General features: G+C 48.8%; 1 protein-coding gene across 1 annotated transcript in view; it reads right to left on the bottom strand.

The window, feature by feature from the left end:
* Nucleotides 1–13,187, bottom strand: part of ankrd28b (ankyrin repeat domain 28b) — a 244,085-nt gene extending 230,898 nt beyond the window's left edge. The window contains exon 1 of the mRNA XM_072253640.1: nt 12,992–13,187. Coding sequence (XP_072109741.1) covers nt 12,992–13,018 — 27 coding nt within the window. The 5' untranslated portion in view covers nt 13,019–13,187. The remainder of the gene's footprint in view (nt 1–12,991) is intronic.
* Between the last annotated feature and the right edge of the window lie 14,064 nt (nt 13,188–27,251).

Raw genomic sequence — 27,251 nt, forward strand, 5'->3', positions numbered from 1 at the left:
CCAGCGTGTTGTGAGTGTTGCTTTGGCCCCAGCATCTGCAGATTTTGATGTTCCCTTGCCTTCGACAAAGCCGCACTGTTCTTCACTGATCTCTGGTTTAATTTTGTTTCTTATCCTGAGCATGATGATTCTAAGTAAAATTTTTGTGAGGTGGCTCATTAAACTAATTGCTCTGTGTTGTCCACACTCTTATTGCACCTGGTTTCTTTGACAGTGCAATGAATACTGTATTTAAAAGATCTTCTGGTACTTTGCCACTGTTGTATATTCTATTCAATAGATTGTTAATTTCTCTACACCAAATCTTCTAGCGCTTCATACAGTTCAACCTGAATGTTACCTGGTCCTGATGATTTCCCCTTTCGCATTTTCTTCATAGCATGTTCCACTTCTTCTTTCAGTATTGCTGGGCCCTGGTTGTTGTTGCCAATATCAAAATTGTCCTCTCAGTCTTTGTCATCGTATAGGTCTTAGATGTATTCTGACGATCTTTGCATAACTTTTCCACTTTCCATAATTGTAGAGCTGTCTTTTGCTTTTATACATCTTGTTGTTGCCCTTTTCTTCCGATTTGTGACCTCTTTGATCTCGTCGTGCATATGTTTGCTGTTGTTGGTGTTCTGCAACTGTTCTATTAACTCACATTTGTCCTTAAGCCACTTTTCTTTTGCTTCCTGATTTTTTATTGCTCAAAAGTATAAGGCAATGAGTTGTCACAAAGAAAAGCTGACTCTTTAAGTTGCTTAGTTCAAAGAAGCTTGCAGAACAAATGGATAATATCATTTAGCATATCAATAACAGATGTGTGTTTAACTGCAAGGTCCATGTGCTTGAGGAAGTTAGCTTTACAGCATTTATTACTGAGGTACCTGAGATCTATGTCTCCAAAAAATGTTTTTAGACCATTTTGTGTTAAAAGGATATCTGAGGAAATATCATATGCTTGTGAAGTCACCAAGTGGAAGAGGAAGAGTATAAGTGTAGAGAGCAACTCAGGTTTATTAGCAATTGGATAAAGAACAAAAAAAAAGGAAGAAACATGGGGTGAATCCATTCCTTTACCTTTGGTTTCCGTGGCAAACGATTTGTTTGTCTGCAATTCTTTGATACGTTTTTTTAGTTTATAGGAATTGTACCTCCTCTGTTTTGGAAAAGCTTAACACTTAGTGCTTTGCATTTCATGAATGCTTTGTAATTTGGAAATGTTTAAAACAGAAATGCTCAGTGAGTTTTAAGTGTGCTCTTAGTGTGTGGATTTAAACATGTATCACTGAAAATAAATGAACTGTGTTTTAAACTACTTTTTAAGATGGAAGCATCTTCTTCGTGGTAGGGAGAGGGGACCCATCACTCATAGCAAATATTGGCAGCTAAACTCACCATGGAGAATAAACAGAGAAGTAAACTAGTCTTTGAAGATTGGATAAATACCATATTATCTCCTTTTAGTGAAAGTAGTCATGAATAATCATATCCCATAAGGCTTAAGATTTTTTATTTGAGTTTAGAATTTGGTGGTCAGGAAACCTAATACCATCACACCATGCCTTCCTCTCACATCTTAAAGACTTGCAGCAAGATAGGTTAATTGGCTGCTACACATTGCTCCTACTAGTAGAAACCAGAGAAAATTCCTGTAACAATGCACACAGCAAAAATCAGTAGAAATTCTAGATTCAAACTTATTTAGCATGTGTACATCGAAGCATACAATGAAATGCTGTACATTGTTTATGTTTATAATCAACATACCTGAGAATGTGCTGGGGTAATCTGCAAGTGTCACCACATATCCCAGCACAAAAATAGGTATGTCCACAATCCTCAGCAGAACAACAAAGAACACTAAAAGCAAAAGAACAACAACAACAAAACAACCCCCATTTCTCCTTCTCACCCAGGCACATACATAATCCTCCAATCCCTGGAAAGGCCATCGTCAGCATCCAGCGTCTAGTGGGCTCTCAGATTTAGAGACATTGAGCTTCAACTTCCCCAGCGCAATCACAGATTTATAGACTTGGGGCCTCCACTTCTAGATTTCCAATTCAACCTGCCAATAAGTGAACCTTGAACTCCAGTTTCACTTATGGCGGGACCCCAAAAGACAGGCCTCGGACTATGTTTCCAACTGATTCGCGAACCCAGAGGGTCATCAAACCTCATTCCTCCTGCACAGACCTCTGACTCCAGAGCCCACCCTTCAACAACTCACTGACCCGGGTGGGGATGAGGAGGGAGTTCACCAGCCCACGCTTCTGCTGCCCTGCCAGACAGACATCCCTCCATGCATGTTCCATGTCTGCATCGCTGGCCTTCAAACGCAGAGTGGAGGCTTTGACTCCGGCCTGATCTCTAATTCTCCCACATCCCTATCCCTAAACCCTTGACCTCATCCAAGACCATAGCTCGGCACCATTTTGGATGCCCCATTATGATCAAATGGTAAACAACGAAAAATTTAATAGATAATTAATTACCAGTGGCGTAAGGCTAGAAAAATCACAGCTGAAATAATCCATTTCAATGTGATAGGTCACTACTCAGGAAAAAAAATTAAAGTTTAATTTTATATCATAAATGGAAATCTCTATCAGACAACATTTGTAAGAATCGCCAAATACTTTAACCTAAAATTGACAGTGGAATAATCGTATCTCTATTACTAGGATAAAATACTCTCATTAAACATCTCTTGAAGGCACTAATTCAGTGTGCCATGGAAGTGACTTTGCTATCAGAATTGCTATTTTTCTTGATGTATCACAGACAGCAAATACTAAGCAATTTTTATTTGAAGTGCATGACAGCAAGCAGATCAATTCTCATTCATTCATATCCCTATTTATCCATTATATTTGTCATCGTTTTACTTGCAAAATGGCAACTTTATAATTGTACATTTCCTGAGAATATCTCAGTCTAATGGAACACCGTTTACTTGATGTATCATTATAGTGAAATGTCAGCGATACTTCAGAGCCCGCAGAAAATGTTTGTGGAGAAATGAAAACCTATTACTGAGGTTGCAATGCCTTTGTGGGTAGGTTTCTTCAAGGTAACATGCAAGTATTGCTGCTGTTCCACTAAATGAAAAACACCAGTCACTGTGCACAAACACAACATAAAGGAATCTAAGCAAGCCATTACTTTCTCCTTCTGGTTAAGGTTGCAGGCTGAAGCCCGTTCAGAAAAATGTTGACTGATTGCAGCCAACTACAAGGATTAATTCTGATTTATAATCATTATACATCCTCCTAGTAAGTGGAGCTGTCCACTTAGCAGGAAACAAAAGTATCTACAAATTAATGGGTTAAGGTACATCCAAACTCATTTTAGAATATAACATCATCCTTAGGGAATCACAGGAAAAGCTTTTCTAATAAAAAAAACATTATACTTAATACAACTTTATAAGAATATACTGTAAATGACATAACTCAATCACCAATATCTATGAACTAACTTACTGCTAGCTGGAGTCTTAGCTTGCAACCAAATCAGAAGCGCTATAGCATCTTGAAAAATCTCATGACCTGGTGGGATTTACTCAAGCAAATTTTTCACCATTTGGAGCAATGCATATTCCAGGAATTAACAGAAAGGTACTTAATAAAAGCACACTATTTAGTTTCATCCCAAGAAATATTTACAAACACCAAATCTGTAATTATTTGAGCTTTGCATTATACAAATGTATTGTTCTTACAAATAAGTGTTCAGATCAAACCTAGGGATTAATGTGGAAGTACATGCCAATAGCAGCACCAGGCATACCTAAAAATGAGGTGCCAACATTGTAAAACGGCAACATGAAAACCACCACGCAATACACAAAGCAAATGAACCCCACAACTAACTAACTAAAACTAAGCCTCATGTCCTGCCACATCTTAGCAAAGCCGACAGGCAACAAATGGGAAGTGGTGGCTCCAAAAACCTTGTGAGGCCTCAGCATGCTAATATAGAAGAAAACAGTGTATGGTCATAAAAGCAAAAAAGTTGTACCCTATTGTCTAATCAGGGAGAGAATTCAGAAATCAGAAGTCGAAAGGGACTCGGGAATCCTCCTGCAGAATTCCCTACAGGTTAATTTACAGGCAGAGCCCTCGTGAGTAAAGCAAATGCAATGATAGCAAAATTTTGAGGAATGGAATACAAAAGCAAGGATGTAAATGCTGAGGCCCACACACTTAGAGTATTGTGAGCAGTCTTGTCGCCTCATCTAAGAGAAGTTTTACTGGCATTGGAGGGAGTCCAGAGGATAATGATTCTGGGAATGACGGGGTTAATGTATGACGAGCGTTTGAGGGCTCTGGGCCTGTACTCACTGGAATTTAGGAGAATCGGAGGATCTCACTGAAACCTATCTAATTTTGATGAGCCTACATGGAGTGAATGCGGAGAGGATGCAGTGGGGAGTCTAGGACCAGAGATTAGGAGGAATATATTTCGCCAAAGGGCAGTGAATCTGTGGAATTCATTGCCACAGATGAGGCCAAGTCACCGGGTATATTTAAATCTAAGACTGACAGGTTCTTGATTAGTAAGGGCATCAAAGGTTATAGGGAGAAGGCATGAGAATGGGGTTGAGAGGAATAATAAATCAGTCAAGATGGAATGATACAACAGACTCATTGGGCCAAATGGCTTAATTTTGCTCCAATGTCTTATGGTCTTAAAATGCTTAAGCAGCAACAACTCATCGCCTGACACCCCAAAATATTTACAACATCTGCAGAGCTCATGTCAGAATAGTTTTTGCTAGCTTGATATCCAAAAATAGAAGCACCAGGCTTGATTGATTTCCCAACCACCAGGTTAAGCATTTATATTGTATGTTATCTAAAACTTTGACAAACTTCAATAGGTGCACAGTGGAGAGTATCCTGACTAGTTACATCACAGTCTTGTATGGAAACACCCACGTCCAATGGAAAAACCTACAAGTAATGGATACAGCTTGGTCTATCACAGGAAAAGCTCTCCCCACCACTGAGTAAATCCACAAGGAGCAATGCCACAAGAAAGCAGCATCCATCATCAAGGACCCCTATCATCCAGGCCTTACCCTCATCTCACTGCTGCCTTTGGGATAGGTCCCACATCAGTAGGTTCAGGAACATTCATTAGCCTTCAACCATTAGGCTCCTGAACCAGCACAGATAACTTTATTCACCTCAACACTGAATTGATTCCTCAACCTATGGACTCACTTTTAAGTACTATAAACACACTCATCTTCTCAATCTTATTTATTTCTTTTTCTGTATTTACATAGTATGTCTTCTTTTGCACATTAGTTGTTTGTCCACTTTTTTTCATTGATTCTAATGTATTCCTTTGTATCTACTATGAATGCCTGCAAGAAAATGAATCTCAGGGAAGTATACAGTGACATATACCTAGTTTGAAAATAAATTTACTTTGTATTCTTATATATTCCTGAAACATCACATCATCCATCCAATGTTTCCCATCAGGAATGCTCCAACAGAATTCCACAAAATTGTGTCCTCTGGCACAAATCATACGACAGCATAATTCTCCAAATATGCAAATATGTTATTCTTTCTTCACTGCCATTAGAACCGAATCCTGGAACTCCCTATCCAACAGACTTAATATAGATACAAGAGATTGTAATTGCTGGAATATTGAGCAACAAACAGAAGCTAAGCAACTCAGTAGGTCAAGTAGCATCAGCGGGTAGGGGGAGGAATGTAACTCCACCAGGGGAACCGCAGAGGTGAACTGCTTTTCATAGACAATGAAAGACAAACAGTAAATGCTGGGCTTGGCAGGAAAGTCCCAATCATGAAAATGAAGATACTATTGGTTTGCTTTTCTATCAACAACTCTCATTTACACAGCACCTTCAACGGTGCGTAATATACTAAGATGCTTCATTGGAAACAAACAAAAAACACTAGAAATAGTCAGATCAGGCAGCATCGGTGGAATGGTAACGTTTCAGGTTGATTACTTTTCATTTAATGAATATTTCCAGTATTTTCTGTTTTTATTTAAATTTCTAGCAAAGAAAATTTGTTCAAGCAGCAGAAGAATAATTTTCAGGTAGGTGCAAAGACAATACACTGCTGAGGATTTTGGCAGCTGAAAGCAAAACCAGCGGTGAAGCCATTCACTCCAAGGATGACAAAGAACCCAGAATTACATTAATAAGACTACAAGGACAGGGGAGAGAAAAGGCAACTGTTTTTTTCACACAATACTGAGAATTGATGATGCTGAACTATGAATGAATGCACACCAACAACACAAGGACCATTCACCCCTTTGAGCCTATCACAGCTGATACTCTGTCTCAGCGTCACTTTCCAGTAAAAGTCCCATATCCTTCTTTTCCCTTAATGGAAAGAAATCTTCCGAATTATTTTTCATGAGTGTACTGACAGTACAAGTGAAGTAAGTGTCAATGAGCCTACCTTAGCCCAGTCTACTGCTCCCTACTGCCCAGTGAAAGCACGCATAGGCAGTGTGCTGCCTAAAGGTGGCATCTATCTTCCAAATTTCTCACTAGCCCAGTATTGTCCTCTTCTCACTGCTATCAACAGACAGGAGGTAGAGAAATCAAAAGTTTGACATCATCAGGTTCTTAAACTTACTTGTACAACCTTATCTCTACCTCAGCAACATAACACCTAAGACCACCTGTTACACTACCAAGTTCTTGTCTCTGTATATTTTTCTGCACTAATGTCTTGATTTGCACCTTTTTTTTAGTTTTGCATAATTTATGGATACTTAATGTAGTGCATGTTTACTGTGTCCACATTTATATGATGTTCATGCAAGTAAGTTTTTCATTGTACCTATGTGTGTGGCCTCTGTCAGTTGTGGTCGACCATGGGTACTGCACCTCTGGGAGTCACTGGTTTGTCAAGCAGCATCGACTGTGGCTATTGAGGCCGGTCCTGCAAGAGCAGGCTCTGCCATAGTTGCTGCATGTGTAGGGTGTCATGGAATTGTTGTTCGTTGTGCTCTCTGCTCCTCAAGCTGACTCAGGATCACTCTTTCACCTTGCTCTAGGTGTTGCTGAAGAGTACCTCGCCATTTGTTGCGGTCATCTGCTGTATCCTCCCAGCACTCTGTGTTGATTTTTAAGGCTTTCATGTTGCGCTTGCGGAGGTCCTTGAAGCGAAGCTGGGATCTATCAACGTTCCTCTTGCCTGTTGCTAGTTCTCTGTAGAGGATGTTCTTTGGCAGTCTACCATCCTTCATATGATGGACGTGGCCCAGCCAGCACAGGAGAGGACCTCAGAGTTTGGGACTTTGTCTCTCCAGGTGATGCCAAGGATGCAGCGAAGGCTGCGTAGGTGAAAACTATTGAGTTTCCTCTCATGCTTGGAGTTGGAGTAGATGGTCCAAGTCTCGCTACCATACAGGAGGGTGCCGATAACGCATGCATTGTACACAGCAGCCTTGGTCTTTGTAGCGAGTTTTGGATTCTCCCAGACCCACGAGGAGAGTTGAGCAAGGAATGATGCTGCTTTGCTGATACGCCTATTGATTACAGCATTGAGGGGGAGTGGCGCTAATGGCCGACCCCAAGTACGTAAACTTGTGGACCACTTCCAGATCGTAATTGTCGATGGTAATGACAGGTGTCTCCACTACGTTCTGGGCAAGGACATTTGTTTTCTTTAGGCTGATGGTAAGCCCGAAGTCCTTGCATGCCTTAGAGAAGCGGTCCATAAGAGTTTGTAGTTGCTGTTTGGTGTACGAGGTTATAGCAGCGACATCAGCAAAGAGCATGTCACCATAACTGCACGTATGACAATAAACTTGACCTGACCTTCTGCAGATACTTAGGGTGGTGTATTTGATCCTGAGGGAAGAACACTTAGGCAGTCCTTTTTGATCCAGGATTACCTACTTCCACACAAACACAAGAGATTCTGCAGAAGATGGAAATCTTGAACAATATACACAAAATGCAGGAGAAACTCTGCAAGTCAGGCAGTATCTATGGCAGTGAATAAATAGTTGATGGTTTGAGTCTTGACCCAAAACGTCTACTGTTTATTCCCTTCCATAGATGCCACCCAACCTGTTAAGTTCCTCCAACTTTTTCTGTGTGTTATACATTTCCACCTTTATTTTTATTGGTTTTAAGGCAACTAATGAGGCCAGGGTACACCACTGTTGTGTCATCAGAGAACATAACGATTTGGTTTGAACTGGATCTAGCAGTACAGTCATGTTAGCGGTGTGAACAGCAGAGGGCTGAGCAAGCAACCCTAGGGGGTGCCAGTGCTCATCGCAATAAAGCTAGAGATTCACAGGAAACGTCTCATTCCAGCTTGGCGCCAGCTAGATGGCTACAAGAACATGTGACGTTGGATGCATGTTTTGAAATCCTCATAGACCTTGAGTACACATCAGTATATGATAGTAAATAGCTGGGCTGGTTGACATTGGCTTCGCTCTGCTTATATTCCTCCTGTCATTCGTGAGTGAACTCTGGATATTCATTGATAATAAACAGTAAATAGTGTGTGTGGTTTTCAACTGACAATTACCATGGCACTGAGAATTTTTTTTAAAGAAGATTATTGCTAAATTAGACGTATGGTCTCAAAAATGCTCACCACGCCTGCCATGAATATTCCACAGATGGAATAAGTAGTGAGCGTAATGCCTACTCAGGCCATCTTGTGGGCTCCCAACATGAGCCCTGAGGTTCTCAATACCATCCAGAATGCTCTTTCTTCACTTTGAGCAGTCATGGACCCAAGGCTCCTGGGAGTTTGTGAGGAATGTTATGTTGAGGCACTGAGTACATTCTTCAGTCTCTTCCACTGTCCACCTGGTAATTCAGATCATAAATTGTATCCATTGTGGGAGCCTGCTATCAGGCATGCAAACAACACTGTCTGCACACTGAAGCTGCTTAAGTATAGCTAGGTTTTCAATACTCAAGGTATTGACCTGGGAGAAGATGCTAAAGTTAGATCACTGATTTTTTGAGAACTTATAGGAGTGCAACTTCAGTTGGTGAGGATGGCTGCCAATATAACAGTAGGGTATAGATCAGTTGAAAATAAGGGCAGAGAAATGGTAAATGGTATTTAATTCAGGCAAGTTTAAGGTGACGCATTTTAGGAAGTCAAATACAAAGTTTAGGGTTAGGGTAAATTATACAATAAATGGCAGGATCTTTACAAGCACTGATGTGCAGGGGAACCTTGGGTGCTAGTTCACAACTCCCCAAAAGTAACAACACGAGTGAATAGAGTGGAAAAGACAGTTGAGGCACTGAGTATTAAAGCTGACTCGTTTATTAAGGCCCTATTTGGAGTATTGGGTCCAGTTCTGATGGCCTAATTACAGGAAGGATAGTCATAGTCATATTTATTGATCCCGGGGGAAATTGGTTTTTGTTACAGTTGCACCATAAATAATAAATAGTAATAGAACCATAAATAGTTAAATAGTAATATGTAAATTATGACAGTAAATTATGAAATAAGTCTAGGACCAGCCTATTGGCTCAGGGTGTCTGACCCTCCAAGGGAGGAGTTGTAAAGTTTGATGGCCACAGGCAGGAATGACTTCCTATGACGCTCTGTGCTGCATCTCGGTGGAATGAGTCTCTGGCTGGATGTAATCCTGTGCCCACCCAGTACATTATGTAGTGGATGGGAGATATTGACCAAGATGGCATGCAACCTGGACAGCATCCTCTTTTCAGACACCACCGTCAGAGAGTCCAATTCCATCCCCACAACATCACTGGCCTTATGAATGAGCTTGCTGATTCTGTTGATGTCTGCTACCCTCAGCCTGCTGCCCCAGCACACAACAGCAAACATGATAGCACTGGCCACCACAGACTCGTAGAACATCCTCAGCATCGTCTGGCAGATGCTAAAGGACCTCAGTCTCCTCAGGAAATAGAGACGGCTCTGACCCTTCTTGTAGACAGCCTCAGTGTTCTTTGACCAGTCCAGTTTATTGTCAATTCCTATCCCCAGGTATTTGTAATCCTCCACCATGTCCACACTGACCCCCTGTATGGAAACAGGGGTCACTGGTACCTTAGCTCTCCTCAGGTCTACCACCAGCTCTTTAGACTTTTTCACATTAAGCTGCAGATAACTCTGCTCACACCATGTAACAAAGTTTCCTACTGTAGGATGCAGAGGCTTTAAAGACGGTACAAAGAGTTTCACTGGGGGTTGCCTGGATTTGAGAGTATTGCCAATAAAGAGAGGTTGGACAAACCTGGATTGTTTCCACTAATGTGCAGGACTGAGGAATGACCTGATAAAAGTATACAAAATTATGAAAGGCACAGATTCTCAGAATCTTTTTCCCAGGGTTGAAGTTTCAAACACCAGAGGACATAGCTTTAAGGGAGAAATCTTTTCAAGATTTGAGGCAAGTTATTTTTTAAAAATTACACTTTGTTAGGGGAAGTGGTAGAAATAGATTCAATAGCACTGATTTAAAACATTCAGACAAATAGATAATGGAGCTGGAGCAAGCAGATGGGATTAGTTTAGGATGGTATCATGGTCAGCATAGGCATGGTATTGAAGGCAATGGGGAATTGCCTTCACAAAAGATGGCTCTCAAGTTACCAGAAGTGGTCTAGGGTCTCACCATGAACCTTTATAAAGTTTGGAACCTACCTAGAATTGCCCTGAACTTCATAAAGCTTCCCGCCAACAGCAACAGACCAAATTGCTGCTACGCTTAAATTATGCTTGAATCTAGACTAGAAGACTGATAATTTTGGACTTAACAGAGGGATGAAGTAGAAGTTGACAGCATCATTACATAAATAGAAAGTGATCATCTTCAAATGACCTGCCAGACAGCCTATGAGAAATAATCAGCAACAGTGATAAACTCTTAGGGATATTAGAGATAACAGTACAGAACCAAGGACCAGCAACCAGGAAGAGAAGTCGCTTTCTGACCAAGATTGAGTGCCAAGTAAACTGAGTGACTGTGCTCATACTCAACTGAACAATGCTGCAGGAGAACAGTGAAGAATTCGGAGAACAATGATAACTGTCAATATCACAGAAAACACCATGAGTAAATAATGTAACAAAATTGGAAATGCCATTGACGGGATTCTAGTAATGTGTTCCAGAATGGATAAACTTTAATTTGCATGACTACAACATATTCACAAAAGTGGCAGAAAGAGAAATGATTGTTTGGCTGGGAAAGAACTTTTTCTCAAGGAAAGAAGTTAAATGAAAATTGGAATTCTACATAAGGAGGGAGAACAATCAGCAATATCAACATCATCAGTTGTCATTGTCAAAGTCCATAATATTGTATGAAGACATTTAAAACCTGGATTCTGGACTAGCACTTGAATCACCATGGCATAAAAAGCTACAGATTCTAGTGTTGCATGAAGCTACTGCTTCACAACTCCAAACACTGGGCATTCAGTCCCAATCTCCGGCAGAGTGAGAGAGAGTGTGAGTGTGTGCGCACGTGTTCTCCACGTGACCTAGTGGGTTTCCTTCCACACCCCAACAAAGTGCAAATGGGCTTTTTCATCTGTCAGTTGCTCACTAGAATGACGTGTAGGTTGCCGGTAGAATCAGGGGTGAGATGATGAGAACATGGGAGAGCAGAACTGGATGGCACTGACCCAGTGAGCCAAAGGGTCTGTTTCTGCACCGTATCTCTCTATGACTCCATGATAATGACTAAGTGCAGGTAAATGGGCATTTGATCATTGGCATGGGCACATCATCACCAACAAACTCCCAAGTCACACGTGACCCTGACCTGGAAACCCCTGATTCTCTGGCAATCTTTTATTAATTATCTAAAAGATTCACTTCTTTGCTAATGGAACTTCGGATCAATCTTACATGCCATTACTGCATTCCTCTTTGCCCCTCTCAGTTCCAAATAAAACTGCCCCTAATCAAGACTTCAAACACATACACTTTGCCAGCTAACAGGTTCATAAATTTCCTTCAAATTCTCTCTGTAACATAGTGAACGCAAATGTTGACAATACTAAATACTTTATTACATTCTGTAATGAACTCCCACCTCAAATATCCCTCACATCTTAACATTTACCCCTCTGACCTGCCAACTTTTGAAATTGATAAATATGAAATCCCTCTACTCCCATACAGCGACATATCATTCATTGTGTATCCTTTTGTTTGTTGTCTTCAGTTATGTCAAGAGAACACATAAACTACAGAGCAAGACTGGTAAAAGATTCGACATGCAAAGACTGACAGATTTGGGCATACCTCCTTCAAAGAGCAAATGCATGATCAAACTACAGTCAATCTATGACCGTTGACACCATTCTAAATGAATCACGTTTCAATTTATTGCTCTCTAGTTTGGTATGGATCGCCACAGATTTGTATGAACTATTACCTATGAAGACAACTGACAGGCGCAGACCTAGAACATTTGAAACAAGTGATGTACAAAGGGCAGTGTAGTTCGTCATTTACCACCTGCTGCAACCTCCACTGTGTCGGAAGCACTTCTGTCAAATCCAGGGTTCAGCAAGTGCCCAGTCCGACATGGATCAGTGCCCAAAGCCCGGGCAGTGTCCGTGACCACCTAACACTAACACACCCAAGCATAATCCCCTCCCACAGAAACACACCTGCACATTCCCCCACCATACACATTCCGACCCTTCGATCTGTCGGAACTCATCGCCCGCCTTCTAACCGACGAAGTTCAGACGAGGTTGGGAAGGAACAGAATCACGCACCCCCGAATCCTAAAAACACATGGGCCAAGGTGATCCCCACCGTATCGGCGACATCAGTTGTTCGAGCCCGATCCCAGTGAACCAGACGAGGCAAGAGCAGAGCCCGGCCGACCCCCAGCCCCTCACTCTCCCTTCTCCCTACACTCGGCTCGGGGCACCGAACCCCAGCCCGGCCCCCAGGCCCAAACAGCAGCCCTGCTACCAGCAACAAGGTGCGCGGTGCAGCGTGTGGCTCACCTGGTCTCGGAGCTTGAGGAAAACCATAGCCCCCGGTGGCTCGCTCAGTACGGAGGGGAGCAGGGCGGTGAGCGGACCACGGACGGAAGCCGCCCTCGGTTTAACACCAACCCGGGGAAACCCAGCGGCCACTCCAAGCCCCGAACTCACAACATTACCGCCAGCCACACCACGCAACAAACCACGGCACCATTGGCCACGGTCGCCGAGTTTGCGTAAAGCACCGCCCTCAGTGATTGGACGCGAGGCGGGGGAACGTCAGGCTTGACCGCGACCCTTCACCCGGCCCTCCCCCGTGAAACATCCAAAGGGAAGCGGAGGGCGGCGGGGGAAGAGAAGCTCGGGGAGGAGTGGAGAAAGGTGGGGATGGTGGAGGGGGTTAAAGTCCGTCCTAAGGGGGAAGAAGAGAACAAGTGAAAGAGGAAGTATGGGGAGGAGAGCTTGGTACAGGGGGAGAGAAGCAGCATAGCCCGGTAGTGTGGGGAAGATTATGACATTTCAGGTGGGAGAGGATGCAGTGCGTGATAATGGGAAGGTGGAGAAGAGTATAGTACGGGAAGGGGAGGGTGAATATTGCCCAGGAGGGTAGAGGAAGAGAAAGAACGGGACACAGAAGGGAAAGTGGAGTACGATAGATGGTAGGCGCCATTGGAGAGTGTGTATAGAGAGAGAGAGCAGAGAACGGGACGTTGGGGGAGAGAGAGAGAGCAGAGAATGGGAGGGTGGGGGAGAGAGAGAGAGCAGAGAACCAGAGAGTTTGGAAAGAGAGAGCAGAGAAAGGGAAGGTGGGGGGAGAGAGAGAGCAGAAAAGGGGAGGGTGGGGGAAGAGAGCAGAAAAGGGGAGGGTGGGGGAGAGAGAGAGCAGAAAAGGGGAGGGTGGGGGAGAGAGAGAGAGCAGAAAAGGGGAGGGTGGGGGAGAGACAGAGCAGAGAAGGGGAGGGTGGGAGAGAGAGAGCAGAGAAGGGGAGGGTGGGAGAGAGAGAGCAGAGAAGGGGAGGGTGGGAGAGAGAGAGCAGAGAAGGGGAGGATGAGGGGAGAGAGAGAGCAGAGAATGGGAGGGTGGGGGGGAGAGCAGAGAAGGGGAGGGTGAGGGGAGAGAGCAGAGAATCAGAGAGTTTGGAAAGAGAGAGCAGAGAAGGGGAGGGTTGGGGTGGGGGAGAGAGTGCAGAGAAGGGGAGGGTGGGGGAGAGAGAGCAGAGAAGGGGAGGGTGGGGGAGAGAGAGCAGAGAAGGGGAGGGTGGGGGAGAGAGAGCAGAGAAAGGGAGGATGGGGGGAGAGAGAGCAGAAAAGGGGAGGGTGGGGGAGAGAGAGCAGAGAAGGGGAGGGTGGGGGAGAGAGCAGAGAAGGGGAGGGTGGGGGAGAGAGAGCAGAGAAGGGGAGGGTGGGGGAGAGAGAGCAGAGAAGGGGAGGGTGGGAGAGAGAGCAGAGAAGGGGAGGGTGGGAGAGAGAGAGCAGAGAAGGGGAGGGTGGGAGAGAGAGAGCAGAGAAGGGGAGGGTGGGAGAGAGAGAGCAGAGAAGGGGAGGGTGGGAGAGAGAGAGCAGAGAAGGGGAGGATGAGGGGAGAGAGAGCAGAGAAGGGGAGGGTGGGAGAGAGAGAGAGCAGAGAAGGGGAGGATGAGGGGAGAGAGAGCAGAGAAGGGGAGGGTGGGGAGAGAGAGCAGAGAATGGGAGGGTGGGGGAGAGAGCAGAGAAGGGGAGGGTGGGGGAGAGAGAGAGCAGAGAACGGGAGGGTGAGGGGAGAGAGCAGAGAATCAGAGTTTGGAAAGAGAGAGCAGAGAAGGGGAGGGTTGGGGAGAGAGCAGAGAAGGGGAGGGTGCGGGGGGGAGAGAGCAGAGAAGGGGAGGGTGCGGGGAGAGAGAGCAGAGAAGGGGAGGGTGCGGGGGAGAGAGAGCAGAGAAGGGGCGGGTGGGGAGAGAGCAGAGAAGGGGCGGATGGGGAGAGAGCAGAGAACGGGAGGATGAGGGGGGAGAGAGCAGAGAAGGGGAGGGTGCGGGGGAGAGAGAGCAGAGAAGGGGAGGGTGCGGGGGAGAGAGAGCAGAGAAGGGGCGGATGGGGAGAGAGCAGAGAAGGAGAGAGAGCAGAGAACGGGAGGATGAGGGGGGAGAGAGCAGAGAAGGGGAGGGTGGGGGAGAGAGCAGAGAAAGGGAGGGTGGGGGGGAGAGAGAGCAGAAAAGGGGAGGGTGGGGGAGAGAGAGAGCAGAAAAGGGGAGGGTGGGGGAGAGAGAGAGCAGAAAAGGGGAGGGTGGGGGAGAGAGAGAGCAGAAAAGGGGAGGGTGGGGGAGAGAGAGAGCAGAAAAGGGGAGGGTGGGGGGGAGAGAGAGCAGAAAAGGGGAGGGTGGGGGGGAGAGAGAGCAGAAAAGGGGAGGGTGGGGGAGAGAGAGCAGAAAAGGGGAGGGTGGGGGAGAGACAGCAGAAAAGGGGAGGGTGGGGGAGAGAGAGAGAGCAGAAAAGGGGAGGGTGGGGGAGAGAGAGAGAGCAGAAAAGGGGAGGGTGCGGGAGAGAGAGCAGAAAAGTGGAGGGTGGGGGAGAGAGCAGAGAAGGGGAGGATGAGGGGAGAGAGAGAGCACAGAAGGGGCTGGTGGGGAGAGAGAGCAGAGAAGGGGAGGGTGGGGGAGAGACAGCAGAGGAGGATGAGGGGAGACAGAGCAGAGAGGCATAGGGTGGGGGGGAGGGAGAAGGGGAGGGTGGGGGGGAGAGAGAAGGGGAGGGTGGGGGGGGGAGAGAAGGGGAGGGTGGGGGGGAGAGACAGCAGAGAAGGGGAGGGTGGGGGGGAGAGACAGCAGAGAAGGGGAGGGTGGGGGAGAGACAGCAGAGGAGGATGAGGGGAGACAGAGAGCAGAGAGGCAGAGGGTGGGGGGGGAGGGAGAAGGGGAGGGTGGGGGGGAGAGAGAAGGGGAGGGTGGGGGGGGAGAGAGAAGGGGAGGGTGGGGGGGAGAGAGAGCAGAGAAGGGGAGGGTGGGGGAGAGAGAGAGCAGAGAAGGGAAGGGTGGGGTGGGAGAGAGCAGAGAAGAGGAGGATGAGGGGAGAGAGAGCAGAAAAGGGGAGGGTGGGAGAGAGAGAGCAGAGAAGGGGAGGGTGGGGGAGAGAGAGCAGAGAAGGGGAGGGTGGGAGAGAGAGAGCAGAGAAGGGGAGGATGAGGGGAGAGAGAGCAGAGAAGGGGAGGGTGGGAGAGAGAGAGCAGAGAAAGGGAGGATGAGGGGAGAGAGAGCAGAGAAGGGGCGGGTGGGGAGAGAGAGCAGAGAAGGGGCGGATGGGGAGAGAGCAGAGAAGGAGAGAGAGCAGAGAACGGGAGGATGAGGGGGGAGAGAGCAGAGAAGGGGAGGGTGGGGGAGAGAGAGCAGAGAAGGGGAGGGTGGGGGAGAGAGCAGAGAAGGGGAGGGTGGGGGAGAGAGCAGAGAAAGGGAGGGTGGGGGAGAGAGCAGAGAAAGGGAGGGTGGGGGGGAGAGAGAGCAGAAAAGGGGAGGGTGGGGGGGAGAGAGAGCAGAAAAGGGAAGGGTGGGGGAGAGAGAGAGAGCAGAAAAGGGGAGGGTGGGGGAGAGAGAGAGCAGAAAATGGGAGGGTGGGGGGGAGAGAGAGAGAGCAGAAAATGGGAGGGTGTGGGGAGAGAGAGAGCAGAAAAGGGGAGGGTGGGGGAGAGAGAGAGCAGAAAAGGGGAGGGTGCGGGAGAGAGCAGAAAAGTGGAGGGTGGGGGAGAGAGCAGAGAAGGGGAGGATGAGGGGAGAGAGAGAGAGAGCAGAGAAGGGGCTGGTGGGGAGAGAGAGCAGAGAATGGGAGGGTGGTGGGGGGAGAGAGAGCAGAGAATGGGAGGGTGAGGGGAGAGACAGCAGAGAAGGGGAGGGTGGGGGAGAGACAGCAGAGGAGGATGAGGGGAGACAGAGAGCAGAGAGGCAGAGGGTGGGGGGGAGAGAGAAGGGGAGGGTGGGGGGGAGAGAGCAGCGAAGGGGAGGATGAGGGGAGAGAGCAGAGAAGGGGTGGGTGGGGAGAGAGAGCAGAGAAGTGGCGGGTGGGGGAGAGAGAGAGCAGAGAAGGGGAGGGTGGGGGGAGAGAGAGAGCAGAGAAGCGGAGGATGAGGGGAGAGAGAGCAGACAAGGGGCGGGTGTGGAGAGAGAGAGCAGAGAATGGGAGGGTGGGGGGGAGAGAGCAGAGAAGGGGAGGGTGTGAGGGAGAGAGCAGAGTAGGGGAGGGTGGGAGAGACAGCAGAGAAGGGGAGGGTGGGGAGGAGATTGAGCGAGCAGAGAAGGGGAGGGTGTGGGGGAGAGAGAGAGCAGAGAAGGGGAGGGTGGGGGAGAGAGAGCAGAGAAGGGGTGGGTGGAGAGAGCAGAGAAGGGGAGGGTGGGGGAGAGAGAGCAGAGAAGGGGTGGGTGGAGAGAGCAGAGAAGGAGAGGGTGGGGGAGGGGGAGAGAGAGAGCGAGCAGAGAACGGGAGGGTGGGGGAGAGAGCAGAGAACGGGAGGGTGGGGGAGAGAGCAGAGTAGGGGAGGATGAGGGGAGAGAGCAGAGAAGGGGAGGGTGGCGGGGAGAGAGCAGAGAAGGGGAGGGTGGCGGAGAGAGAGCAGAGGAGGGAAGGGTGGGGGAGAGAGAGCAGAGGAAGGGTGGGGGAGAGAGCAGAGAAGGGGAGGGTGGGGGAGAGAGGGCAGAGAATGGGAGGGTGGGGGGAGAGAGAGCAGAGAAGGGGAGGGTGCGGGGGAGAGAGAGCAGAGAAGGGGAGGGTGCGGGGGGGAGAGAGCAGAGAAGGGGCGGGTGGGGAGAGAGAGCAGAGAACGGGTGGATGAGGGGAGAGAGAGAGAGAGCAGAGAACGGGTGGATGAGGGGAGAGAGAGAGAGCAGAGAAGGGGAGGGTGGGGGAGAGACAGCAGAGAAGGGGAGGCTGAGGGGAGACAGAGAGAGCAGAGAAGGGGAGGGTGGGGCAGAGACAGCAGAGAAGGGGAGGGTGGGGGGAGAGAGAGCAGAGAAGGGGAGGGTGGGGGAGAGAGAGCAGAGAAGGGGAGGGTGGGAGAGAGAGAGCAGAGAAGGGGAGGGTGGGGGGAGAGAGCAGAGAAGGGGAGGGTGGGGGAGAGACAGCACAGAAGGGGAGGATGAGGGGAGACAGAGAGCAGAGAAGGGGAGGGTGGGGGAGAGACAGCAGAGAAGGGGAGGGTGGGGGGAGAGAGAGCAGAGAAGGGGAGGGTGGGGGAGAGAGAGCAGAGAAGGGGTGGGTGGAGAGAGCAGAGAAGGAGAGGGTGGGGGAGGGGGAGAGAGAGAGCGAGCAGAGAACGGGAGGGTGGGGGAGAGCGAGCAGAGAACGGGAGGGTGGGGGAGAGAGCAGAGAATGGGAGGGTGGGGAGAGAGCAGAGTAGGGGAGGATGAGGGGAGAGAGCAGAGAAGGGGAGGGTGGCGGGGAGAGAGCAGAGAAGGGGAGGGTGGCGGAGAGAGAGCAGAGGAGGGAAGGGTGGGGGAGAGAGAGCAGAGGAGGGAAGGGTGGGGGAGAGAGAGCAGAGGAAGGGTGGGGGAGAGAGCAGAGAAGGGGAGGGTGGGGGAGAGAGGGCAGAGAATGGGAGTGTGGGGGGAGAGAGAGCAGAGAAGGGGAGGGTGCGGGGGAGAGAGAGCAGAGAAGGGGAGGGTGCGGGGGGGAGAGAGCAGAGAAGGGGCGGGTGGGGAGAGAGAGCAGAGAACGGGTGGATGAGGGGAGAGAGAGAGAGAGCAGAGAACGGGTGGATGAGGGGAGAGAGAGAGAGAGCAGAGAAGGGGAGGGTGGGGGAGAGACAGCAGAGAAGGGGAGGCTGAGGGGAGACAGAGCAGAGAAGTGGAGGGTGGGGGAGAGACAGCAGAGAAGGGGAGGGTGGGGGGAGAGAGAGCAGAGAAGGGGAGGGTGGGGGAGAGAGAGCAGAGAAGGGGAGGGTGGGAGAGAGAGAGCAGAGAAGGGGAGGGTGGGGGGAGAGAGCAGAGAAGGGGAGGGTGGGGGAGAGACAGCACAGAAGGGGAGGATGAGGGGAGACAGAGAGAGCAGAGAAGGGGAGGGTGGGGGAGAGACAGCAGAGAAGGGGAGGGTGGGGGGAGAGAGAGCAGAGAAGGGGAGGGTGGGGGAGAGAGAGCAGAGAAGGGGTGGGTGGAGAGAGCAGAGAAGGAGAGGGTGGGGGAGAGAGAGAGCGAGCAGAGAACGGGAGGGTGGGGGAGAGAGAGCAGAGAAGGGGAGGGTGGCGGAGAGAGAGCAGAGAAGGGGAGGGTGGGGGAGAGAGAGCAGAGAACGGGAGGGTGGGGGAGAGCGAGCAGAGAACGGGAGGGTGGGGGAGAGAGCAGAATAGGGGAGGATGAGGGGAGAGCAGAGAAGGGGAGGGTGGCGGGGAGAGAGCAGAGAAGGGGAGGGTGGCGGAGAGAGAGCAGAGGAGGGAAGGGTGGGGGAGAGAGAGCAGAGGAAGGGTGGGGGAGAGAGAGCAGAGAAGGGGAGGGTGGGGGAGAGAGCAGAGAAGGGGAGGGTGGGAGAGAGAGAGCAGAGAAGGGGAGGGTGGGAGAGAGAGCAGAGAAGGGGAGGATGTGTGGAGAGAGAGCAGAGAAGGGGAGGATGAGTGGAGAGAGAGCAGAGAAGGGGAGGGTGGGGAGGAGAGCAGAGAAGGGGAGGGTGGGGAGGAGAGAGAGAGCAGAGAAGGGTTGGGTGGGGAGGAGAGAGAGCAGAGAAGGGGAGGGTGGGGAAGAGAGAGAGCAGAGAAGGGGAGGGTGGGGGAGAGACAGCAGAGAAGGGGAGGGTGGGGGGAGGGAGAACAGAGAAGGGGAGGGTGGGGAGAGGGAGAGCAGAGAAGGGGAGGGTGGGGGGAGAGAGAGAGCAGAGAAGGTGAGGATGAGGGGAGAGAGAGAGAGCAGAGAAGGGGCAGGTGGGGAGAGAGAGCAGAGAAGGGGTGGGGGAGAGAGCAGAGAAGGGGAGGGTGCGGGGAGAGAGCAGAGAACCAGAGAGTTTGGAAAGAGAGAGCAGAGAAGGGGAGGGTGGGGGAGAGAGCAGAGAATGGGAGGGTGGGGGGGAGAGAGAGCGAGCAGAGAACGGGAGGGTGGGGGAGAGAGAGCAGAGAAGGGGAGGGTGGGAGAGAGAGCGAGCAGAGAACGGGAGGGTGGGGGAGAGAGAGAGCGAGCAGAGAACGGGAGGGTGGGGGAGAGAGAGCAGAGAAGGGGTTGGGGGAGAGAGAGCAGAGAAGGGGTGGGGGAGAGAGAGCAGAGAAGGGGTGGGGGAGAGAGCAGAGAATGGGAGGGTGGGGGGGAGAGAGCAGAGAAGGGGAGGGTGGGGGGAGAGAGCAGAGAAGGGGAGGGTGGGGAGGAGAGAGCAGAGAAGGGAAGGGTGGGGGAGAGAGAGAGCAGAGAAGGGAAGGGTGGGGGAGAGAGAGAGCAGAGAAGGGGTGGGTGGGGAGAGAGAGAGCAGGGAATGGGAGGGTGGGGGGAGAGAGCAGGGAATGGGAGGGTGGGGGGAGAGAGAGCAGAGAAGGGGCGGGTGGGGAGAGAGCAGAGAAGGAGGATGAGGGGGGAGAGAGAGCAGAGAAGGGGCGGGTGGGGAGAGAGAGCAGAGAAGGGGCGGGTGGGGAGAGAGCAGAGAAGGGCAGGGTGGGGGATAGCAGAGAACTGGAGGATATGGGCAGAAAGCATAGAATGGGAGGGTGGGGGAGAGAGAACAGAATGGGGAGAGAGCAGGGTACGGGAGTGTGGGGGGAAGTGCTGGGAAAGGGAGTGTGAGGGAGAGAGAAGGAAATGGGAGGGTGGGTGAGAGAGCAAAGAATTGGGGAATGGGGAGAGTGCGGCAAACAGGCATGGTGAGAAAGAGCAGAGAACGGGGATGGGAAGAGTGGGGGAAGGAGCTGGTGGTGGGGAGAGTGGGGGAAGGGGTTGGGGAGTGGGAGAAGGAGCTGGGAATGGGGGTGGGGGAAAGAGAAGGAAATGGGAGGGTGGGGAGAGGTGAAAGAGGGTGGGTGAGAAAGCTGAGTGGGGCATAGGGAATAGAGTGGGGGAGAGCAGAGTGTAGGGGATGGGGAGAGAGCAGAGAACGTGAGAAGGGGGGAGAGAGTAGAGAATGTGGGGAGAAGGTGGAGAACGTGGGAAGAGGGGAGAGAGAGTGGAGAACGTGGGAAGAGGGGGGAGAGCGGAGAACGTGGGAAGAGGGGGGAGAGCGGAGAACGTGGGAAGAGGAGGGAGAGAGTAGAGAACCTGGGAAGAGGGGGGAGAGAGCAGAGAACGTGGGAAGAGGGGGGAGAGCTGAGAACGTGGGAAGAGCGGAGAGAGCAGAGAACGTGGGAAGAGGGGAGAGAGCAGAGAACGTGGAAAAAGGGGAGAGAGCAGAGAACGTGGGAAGAGGGGAGAGAGAGAGCAGAGAACGTGGGAAGGGAGGGAGAGCAGAGAACGTGGGAAGAGGGGGGAGAGAGCAGAGAACGTGGGAAGGGAGGGAGAGCAGAGAATGTGGGAAGAGGGGTGAGAGAGCAGAGAACATAGGAAGAGGGGAGAGAGAGTAGAGAACGTAGGAAGAGGGGAGAGAGTAGAGAATGTGGGAAGAGGGGGGAGAGAGTAGAGAACGTGGGAAGAGGGGGGAGAGAGTAGGGAACGTGGGAAGAGGTGAGAGAGAGAACGTGGGAAGAGGGGAGAGAGTAGAGAACGTGGGAAGAGGGGAGAGAGTAGAGGACGTGGGAAGAGGGGAGAGAGAGAACGTGGGAAGAGGGGAGAGAGAACGTGGGAAGAGGGGAGAGAGTAGAGAACGTGGGAAGAGGGTAGAGAGTAGAGAACATGGGAATGGGGAGAGTAGAGAACGTGGGAAGAGGAGAGAGAGAGTAGAGAACGTGGGAAGAGGAGAGAGAGAGTAGAGAACGGAAGAGGGGAGAGAGTAGAGAATGTGGGAATGGGGAGAGAGTAGAGAACGTGGGAAGAGGTGAGCAGAGAACGTGGGAAGAGGGGAGAGAGAGTAGAGAACGGAAGAGGGGAGAGAGTAGAGAATGTGGGAATGGGGAGAGTAGAGAACGTGGGAAGAGGGGAGAGAGCAGAGAACGTGGGAAGAGGGGGGAGAGCAGAGAATGTGGGAAGGGGGGAGAGAGCAGAGAACGTGGGAAGAGGAGGGAGAGAGTAGAGAACGTGGGAAGGGGGGGAGAGAGCAGAGAATGTGGGAAGAGAGGGGAGAGCAGAGAATGTGGGAAGAGGGGGGAGAGCAGAGAACGTGGGAAGAGGGGGGAGAGAGTAGAGAAGGTGGGAAGAGGGGAGAGACAGTAAAGAATGTGGGAAGAGGGGAGAGAGTAGAGAACGTGGGAAGAGGGGGGAGAGTAGAGAACGTGGGAAGAGGGGGGAGAGTAGAGAACGTGGGAAGAGGGGGGAGAGTAGAGAACGTGGGAAGAGGGGGGAGAGAGTAGAGAATGTGGGAAGAGGGGGGAGAGTAGAGAACGTGGGAGGTGGGGGGAGAGAGTAGAGAACGTAGGAATGGGAAGAGAGCAGAGAACTTGGGAAGGGGGAGAGAGTAGAGAATGGGAAGAGGGAAGAGTAGAGAACGTGGGAAGAGGGGGGAGAGAGTAGAGAACGTGGGAAGAGGGGAGAGAGTAAACGTAGGAAGAGGAGAGAGAGAGTAGAGACGGAATGGGGAGAGAGCAGAGAACGTGGGAATGACGGAGGGAGCTCAGAATGGTAGGGTGGGGGAGCAAAGAACAGGATTGGGGTGAGGGATTGTCGAGAATGGCGAGCAAGTGAGCAGAGAACGGGATGATGGAGAGTGAAAGAGTGCGAGGCACAGGAAAATGAGAATGGGCGAGGCACGAGTTGGTGGGGGAGAGGAAGCAATGGTGGACAGGAGGGTCATGGTATTGATTTTTGTTTAATGTATACAAATATTTTTTAAAAACTCACCACAGATTGAAACTTGTATAGTGTTAACATTATATGAGTTGTTAAAACACTGTAGATGTGAGATAGGATTTAAATGCTTTGTAATTAGTTAAACAGTGTTCATTTACAGTGATAACGACAACAACATCCTTCTGCACAGATGCTGTCTGGCCTCCTGAGTATTTACAGCATTTTCTGTCTTCTGGGATATATTGAGTTCTTAAGATAGATGGACAGAAACAGCAGAGAGGAACGGATTAGACACAGGGCCAAGAAACAATTGCATTTCTGTTTTTGAAAAGGACAGAAATATCAGTAGCTAGTTATAGAGAGTTAAACCCAAAAACCTTTCTTGTGAGTGGCCCTGTGATGTGGTTTGAATTTAAAATCTGACCAAGGTCACCTGGAGAGCTTGATGTCAGTAAAATAATCAATTTTTATATGAAGATAGTATGGACTACCCACTTCAGGTGATTTTGTTACTAACAATTTGTGCTGTTGGTAAATTTAACAAATGCTGTCAATTAACTGAAAATGCAATATGAACCAAGATTATCATTGATAAATAAATTAGGAGATTATTGCTTCTGCAAATATAGTGCAGCAGATGTGGCAAAGAAAAACTGGGGTTGCAGCCAATAAGCAGACTTCATACTGCTTCTGAAACTGCAACATTTATTTGGATTGCAATAGTATTGTCAGATCTATGAATGGAATCTTGAACTGCTTTTTGTACAGCTGGAAGTACACCAGTCCAGAGACAAGTGTTTTCTGTGTCAGACCTTGGCTGTAAAATCTGTTTCTAATTTAAGATTAACTTTCAACTGAATCCTTCCGATTTAGAGGAATTCGAAGAGATATTAAAAAAGAACCTGGTTTTGAGATCTGCTATATGCTTTGTAGGACAACCCAGGATTTTTATGACATTTTCATGGAGTAGGACAGTGTAGGGCAGCCATTTTTTATTACTCTCTTTGGAGCCAAATATCTGTGCTGACTTCCAATTGAGCCATTCTCAATTATTTTCCCTCTGCCCTCCATTCTCTCATGCTTCAGCCCTCTGTCACTCTGCCCTCTTCTGATTGTCTGTACCTTACGAATCAAATCCTTGCTTCATCTTGCTGTTGCATATTCCACTGATACAGTTTCTGCACTTTCATCTGTATCTTTCTCAATTATTTCTACTTTCCACTGATATTTTCCACAGAATATCTGTCTCTGTAAAACAGTCCTTTAGTTTCCTTTGTGTTTTGTGGCCTGAAAATTATTTCCCACCTACTTTTTGTCTCTATGCTTTTTTAGTGTCTCTCAAATCTTTAGGGGCGGCACAGACGAGCTAGTGGAGCTATTGTCTTGCAGTTTCACTGACACAGATTCAATGTGACCCCTTGTGCTCCCTGTGAGGAATTTGCACATCCTTCTGATCACTGCATCGGTTTCACTTGGGTGCTCCAGTTGCTTCCTGTGTCCCAAAGATGTGAGTTCAGAGGGTAATTGTCCACTCAGGCTCCTGCCGTAAAGGCAAATAAGACCGTAAGACAGGAGCAGAATTAGGCCATTTTGCCCATCGAGTTTGCTCCACCATTCCATCTTGGCTGATTTATTATCCCTCTCAACCCCATTCTCTTGCCTTAGAAACATAGAAAACCTACAGCACAATACAGGCCCTTTGGTCCACAATGCTGGGCCGAACATGTGCTTTCTTTAGAAATTACCTAGGGTTACCCATAGCCCTCTATTTTTATAAGCTCCATGTACCTGTCCAGGAGTCTCTTAAAAGACCCTACCGTATTCTCCTCCACCACCATCACCAGCAGCCCATTCCATGCACTCACCACTTTCTGCGTAAAAAAACTTCCCCCTGACATCTCCTCTGTACCTGCTTCCAAGCATCTTAAAACTGTGTCCTCTCATGTTAGCCATTTCAGCCCTGGAAAAAAGCCTCTGACTATCCACATGATCACTGCCTCTCATCATCTTATACGCCTCTATCGGGTCACCTCTCATCCTCTGTCACTCCTAGGAGAAAAGGCTGAGTTCACTCAACCTGTTTTCATAAAGCATGCTCCTCAATCCAGGCAACATCCTTGTAAATCTCCTCTGCACCCTTTCTGTGGTTTCCACATCCTTCCTGTAGTGAGGCGACCAGAGCTGAGCACAGTACTCCAAGTGGGGTCTGATCAGGGTCCAATACAGCTGCAACATTACCTTTTGGCTCTTAAACTCAATCCCACAATTGATGAAGGCCAATGCACCATATGCTTTCTTAACCACAGAGTCAACCTGCGCAGCTGCTTTGAGCGTCCAATGGACTCAGACCCCAAGATCCCTCTGATCCTCCACACTGCCAAGAGTCTTACCATTAATACTATATACAGGCATTATATTTGACCTACCAAAATGAACCATCTCACACTTATCTGGGTTGAACTCCATCTGCCCAGTTTTGCATCCTATCAATGTCCCGCTGCAAACTCTGACAGCCTTCCACACTATCCACAGAGATGAGAGGAATAGGGGAATTTGTTTGATGAACTAGTGCCCCCTTCTCATGGGACACAAAGGCAAATTCACAAAGGCTGCTCATTCCAAAAACAGCACGATTTCTTTCCCTCAAGATTTTCCTAATCAGAAGGTTTCTTTAGACAGCTATTGCTTTATTTAAAAATAGCTGCTAGTGACCTAGATGAACAGTGCTATTCACCAAGATAGATAGCTGAGATCATGGCAGATTTGGTTAATCATTGAAAGTGAAGTATTTTAAGTTTGGAGGAATTCTGAACAATGGTAACTTGTTAGATCCAAAATATTATGTAAACGAAAGGTTCTTGCAAAATGTTTTGCCCACTTTCCCCTTCACCTATCCCCTCAGTTGTTATTTTATATTTTTCTGTTCTTTGCAACCTCTTTATGTATAAATCCATTTCTCAGCCACTTCAATGGGTCATTTTTACTTCTTCAACCTGTGAACCACAACACAAAAAAAGATTGTTCTCCAGTATACTGTACAACATGAAGTAGAGCCACCATGCTGCATCATGTCTCTGGTTGAAGTCTTGGAAAACCAGAGTGGTTACCAAAAATTGTTAGATTGGCCAGAGTACAAGACAGGAGCATGAATTATATAGCTCACAATCATGTCTTTCAGTGCTAAACGTCAAGCAAGCACTTATTTACATTATAAATCTATAACCTCATATTATTCTTCCCATATTCCCAAGAACTCCCACACACCTCATCCCTCATATTCTCCTATTCATGAGGAGAAATTTCTTTAGCCAGACAGATGTGGAGGCCAAGTCATTGCGTATATTTAAAGTAGTGCTTGATAAATAAGGGCGTCAAAAGTTACGGGGAGAAGGGAGAGCCAGAAGGTGCCTTGAGAAGGCCTTGGTGAACAGAATTAAAGAAAACCCCAAGGCATTCTACAAGTATGTGAACACCAAGAGGATAAGATGTGAGAGAATAGGACCAATCAAGTGTGACAGTGTGTATGGAACCGGAGGATTTAGCAGAAGTACTTAATGAATACTTTGCTTCAGTATTCACTACAGAAAAGGATCTTGGTGATTGTAGTGATGACTTGCAGCAGATTGAAAAGCTTGAGCATATAGACATGAAGAAAGAGGATGTGCTGGAGCTTTTGGAAAGCATCAAGTTGGATAAGTCTCTGGGACCGGATAAGATGTACCTCAGGCTACTGTGAGAGGCGAGGGAGAAGATTGCTGAGCCTTTGGTAATAATATTTGTATCATCAATGGGGACAGGAGAGGTTCCGGAGGATTGGAGGGTTGCAAATGTTGTTCCCTTATTCAAGAAAGGGAGTAGAGATAGCCCAGGAAATTATGGACCAGTGAGTCTTACTTCATTGGTTGATAAGTTGATGGAAAAAATCTTGAGAGGTAAGATTTATGAGCATTTGGAGAGGCATAATATGATGAGGAATAGTCAGCATGGCTTTGTCAAAGGCAGGTTGTGCCTTCCAAGCCTGATTGAATTTTTTGAGGATGTGACTAAACACATTGATGAAGGTAGAGCGGTACATATTGTGCATATGGATTTCAGCAAGGCATTTGATAAGGTACCCCATGCCAGGCTTATTGAGAAAGTAAGGAGGCATGGGATCCATGGGGACATTGCTTTGTGGATTCAGAACTGGCTTGCCCACAGAAGGTAAAGAGTGGTTGTTGACAGGTCATATTCTGCATGGAGGTCAGTGACCAGTGGTGTGCCTCAGGGATCTGTTCTGGGACCCTTACTCTTCGTGAGTTTTATAAATGACCTGGATGAGGATGTGGAGGGACAGGTTAGTAAATTTTCTGACAACACAAAGGTTCGGGGTGTTGTGGATAGTGTGGAAGGCTGTCAGAGGTTATAGCAGGACATTGATAGGATGCGAAACTGGGTTGAGAAGTGGCAGATGGAGTTCACCCCAGATAAGTTTGAGGTGGTTC

Source organism: Mobula birostris, chromosome 3, assembly GCF_030028105.1.
Source record: "Mobula birostris isolate sMobBir1 chromosome 3, sMobBir1.hap1, whole genome shotgun sequence".
NCBI classification, from domain to species: Eukaryota; Metazoa; Chordata; class Chondrichthyes; order Myliobatiformes; family Myliobatidae; genus Mobula; species Mobula birostris.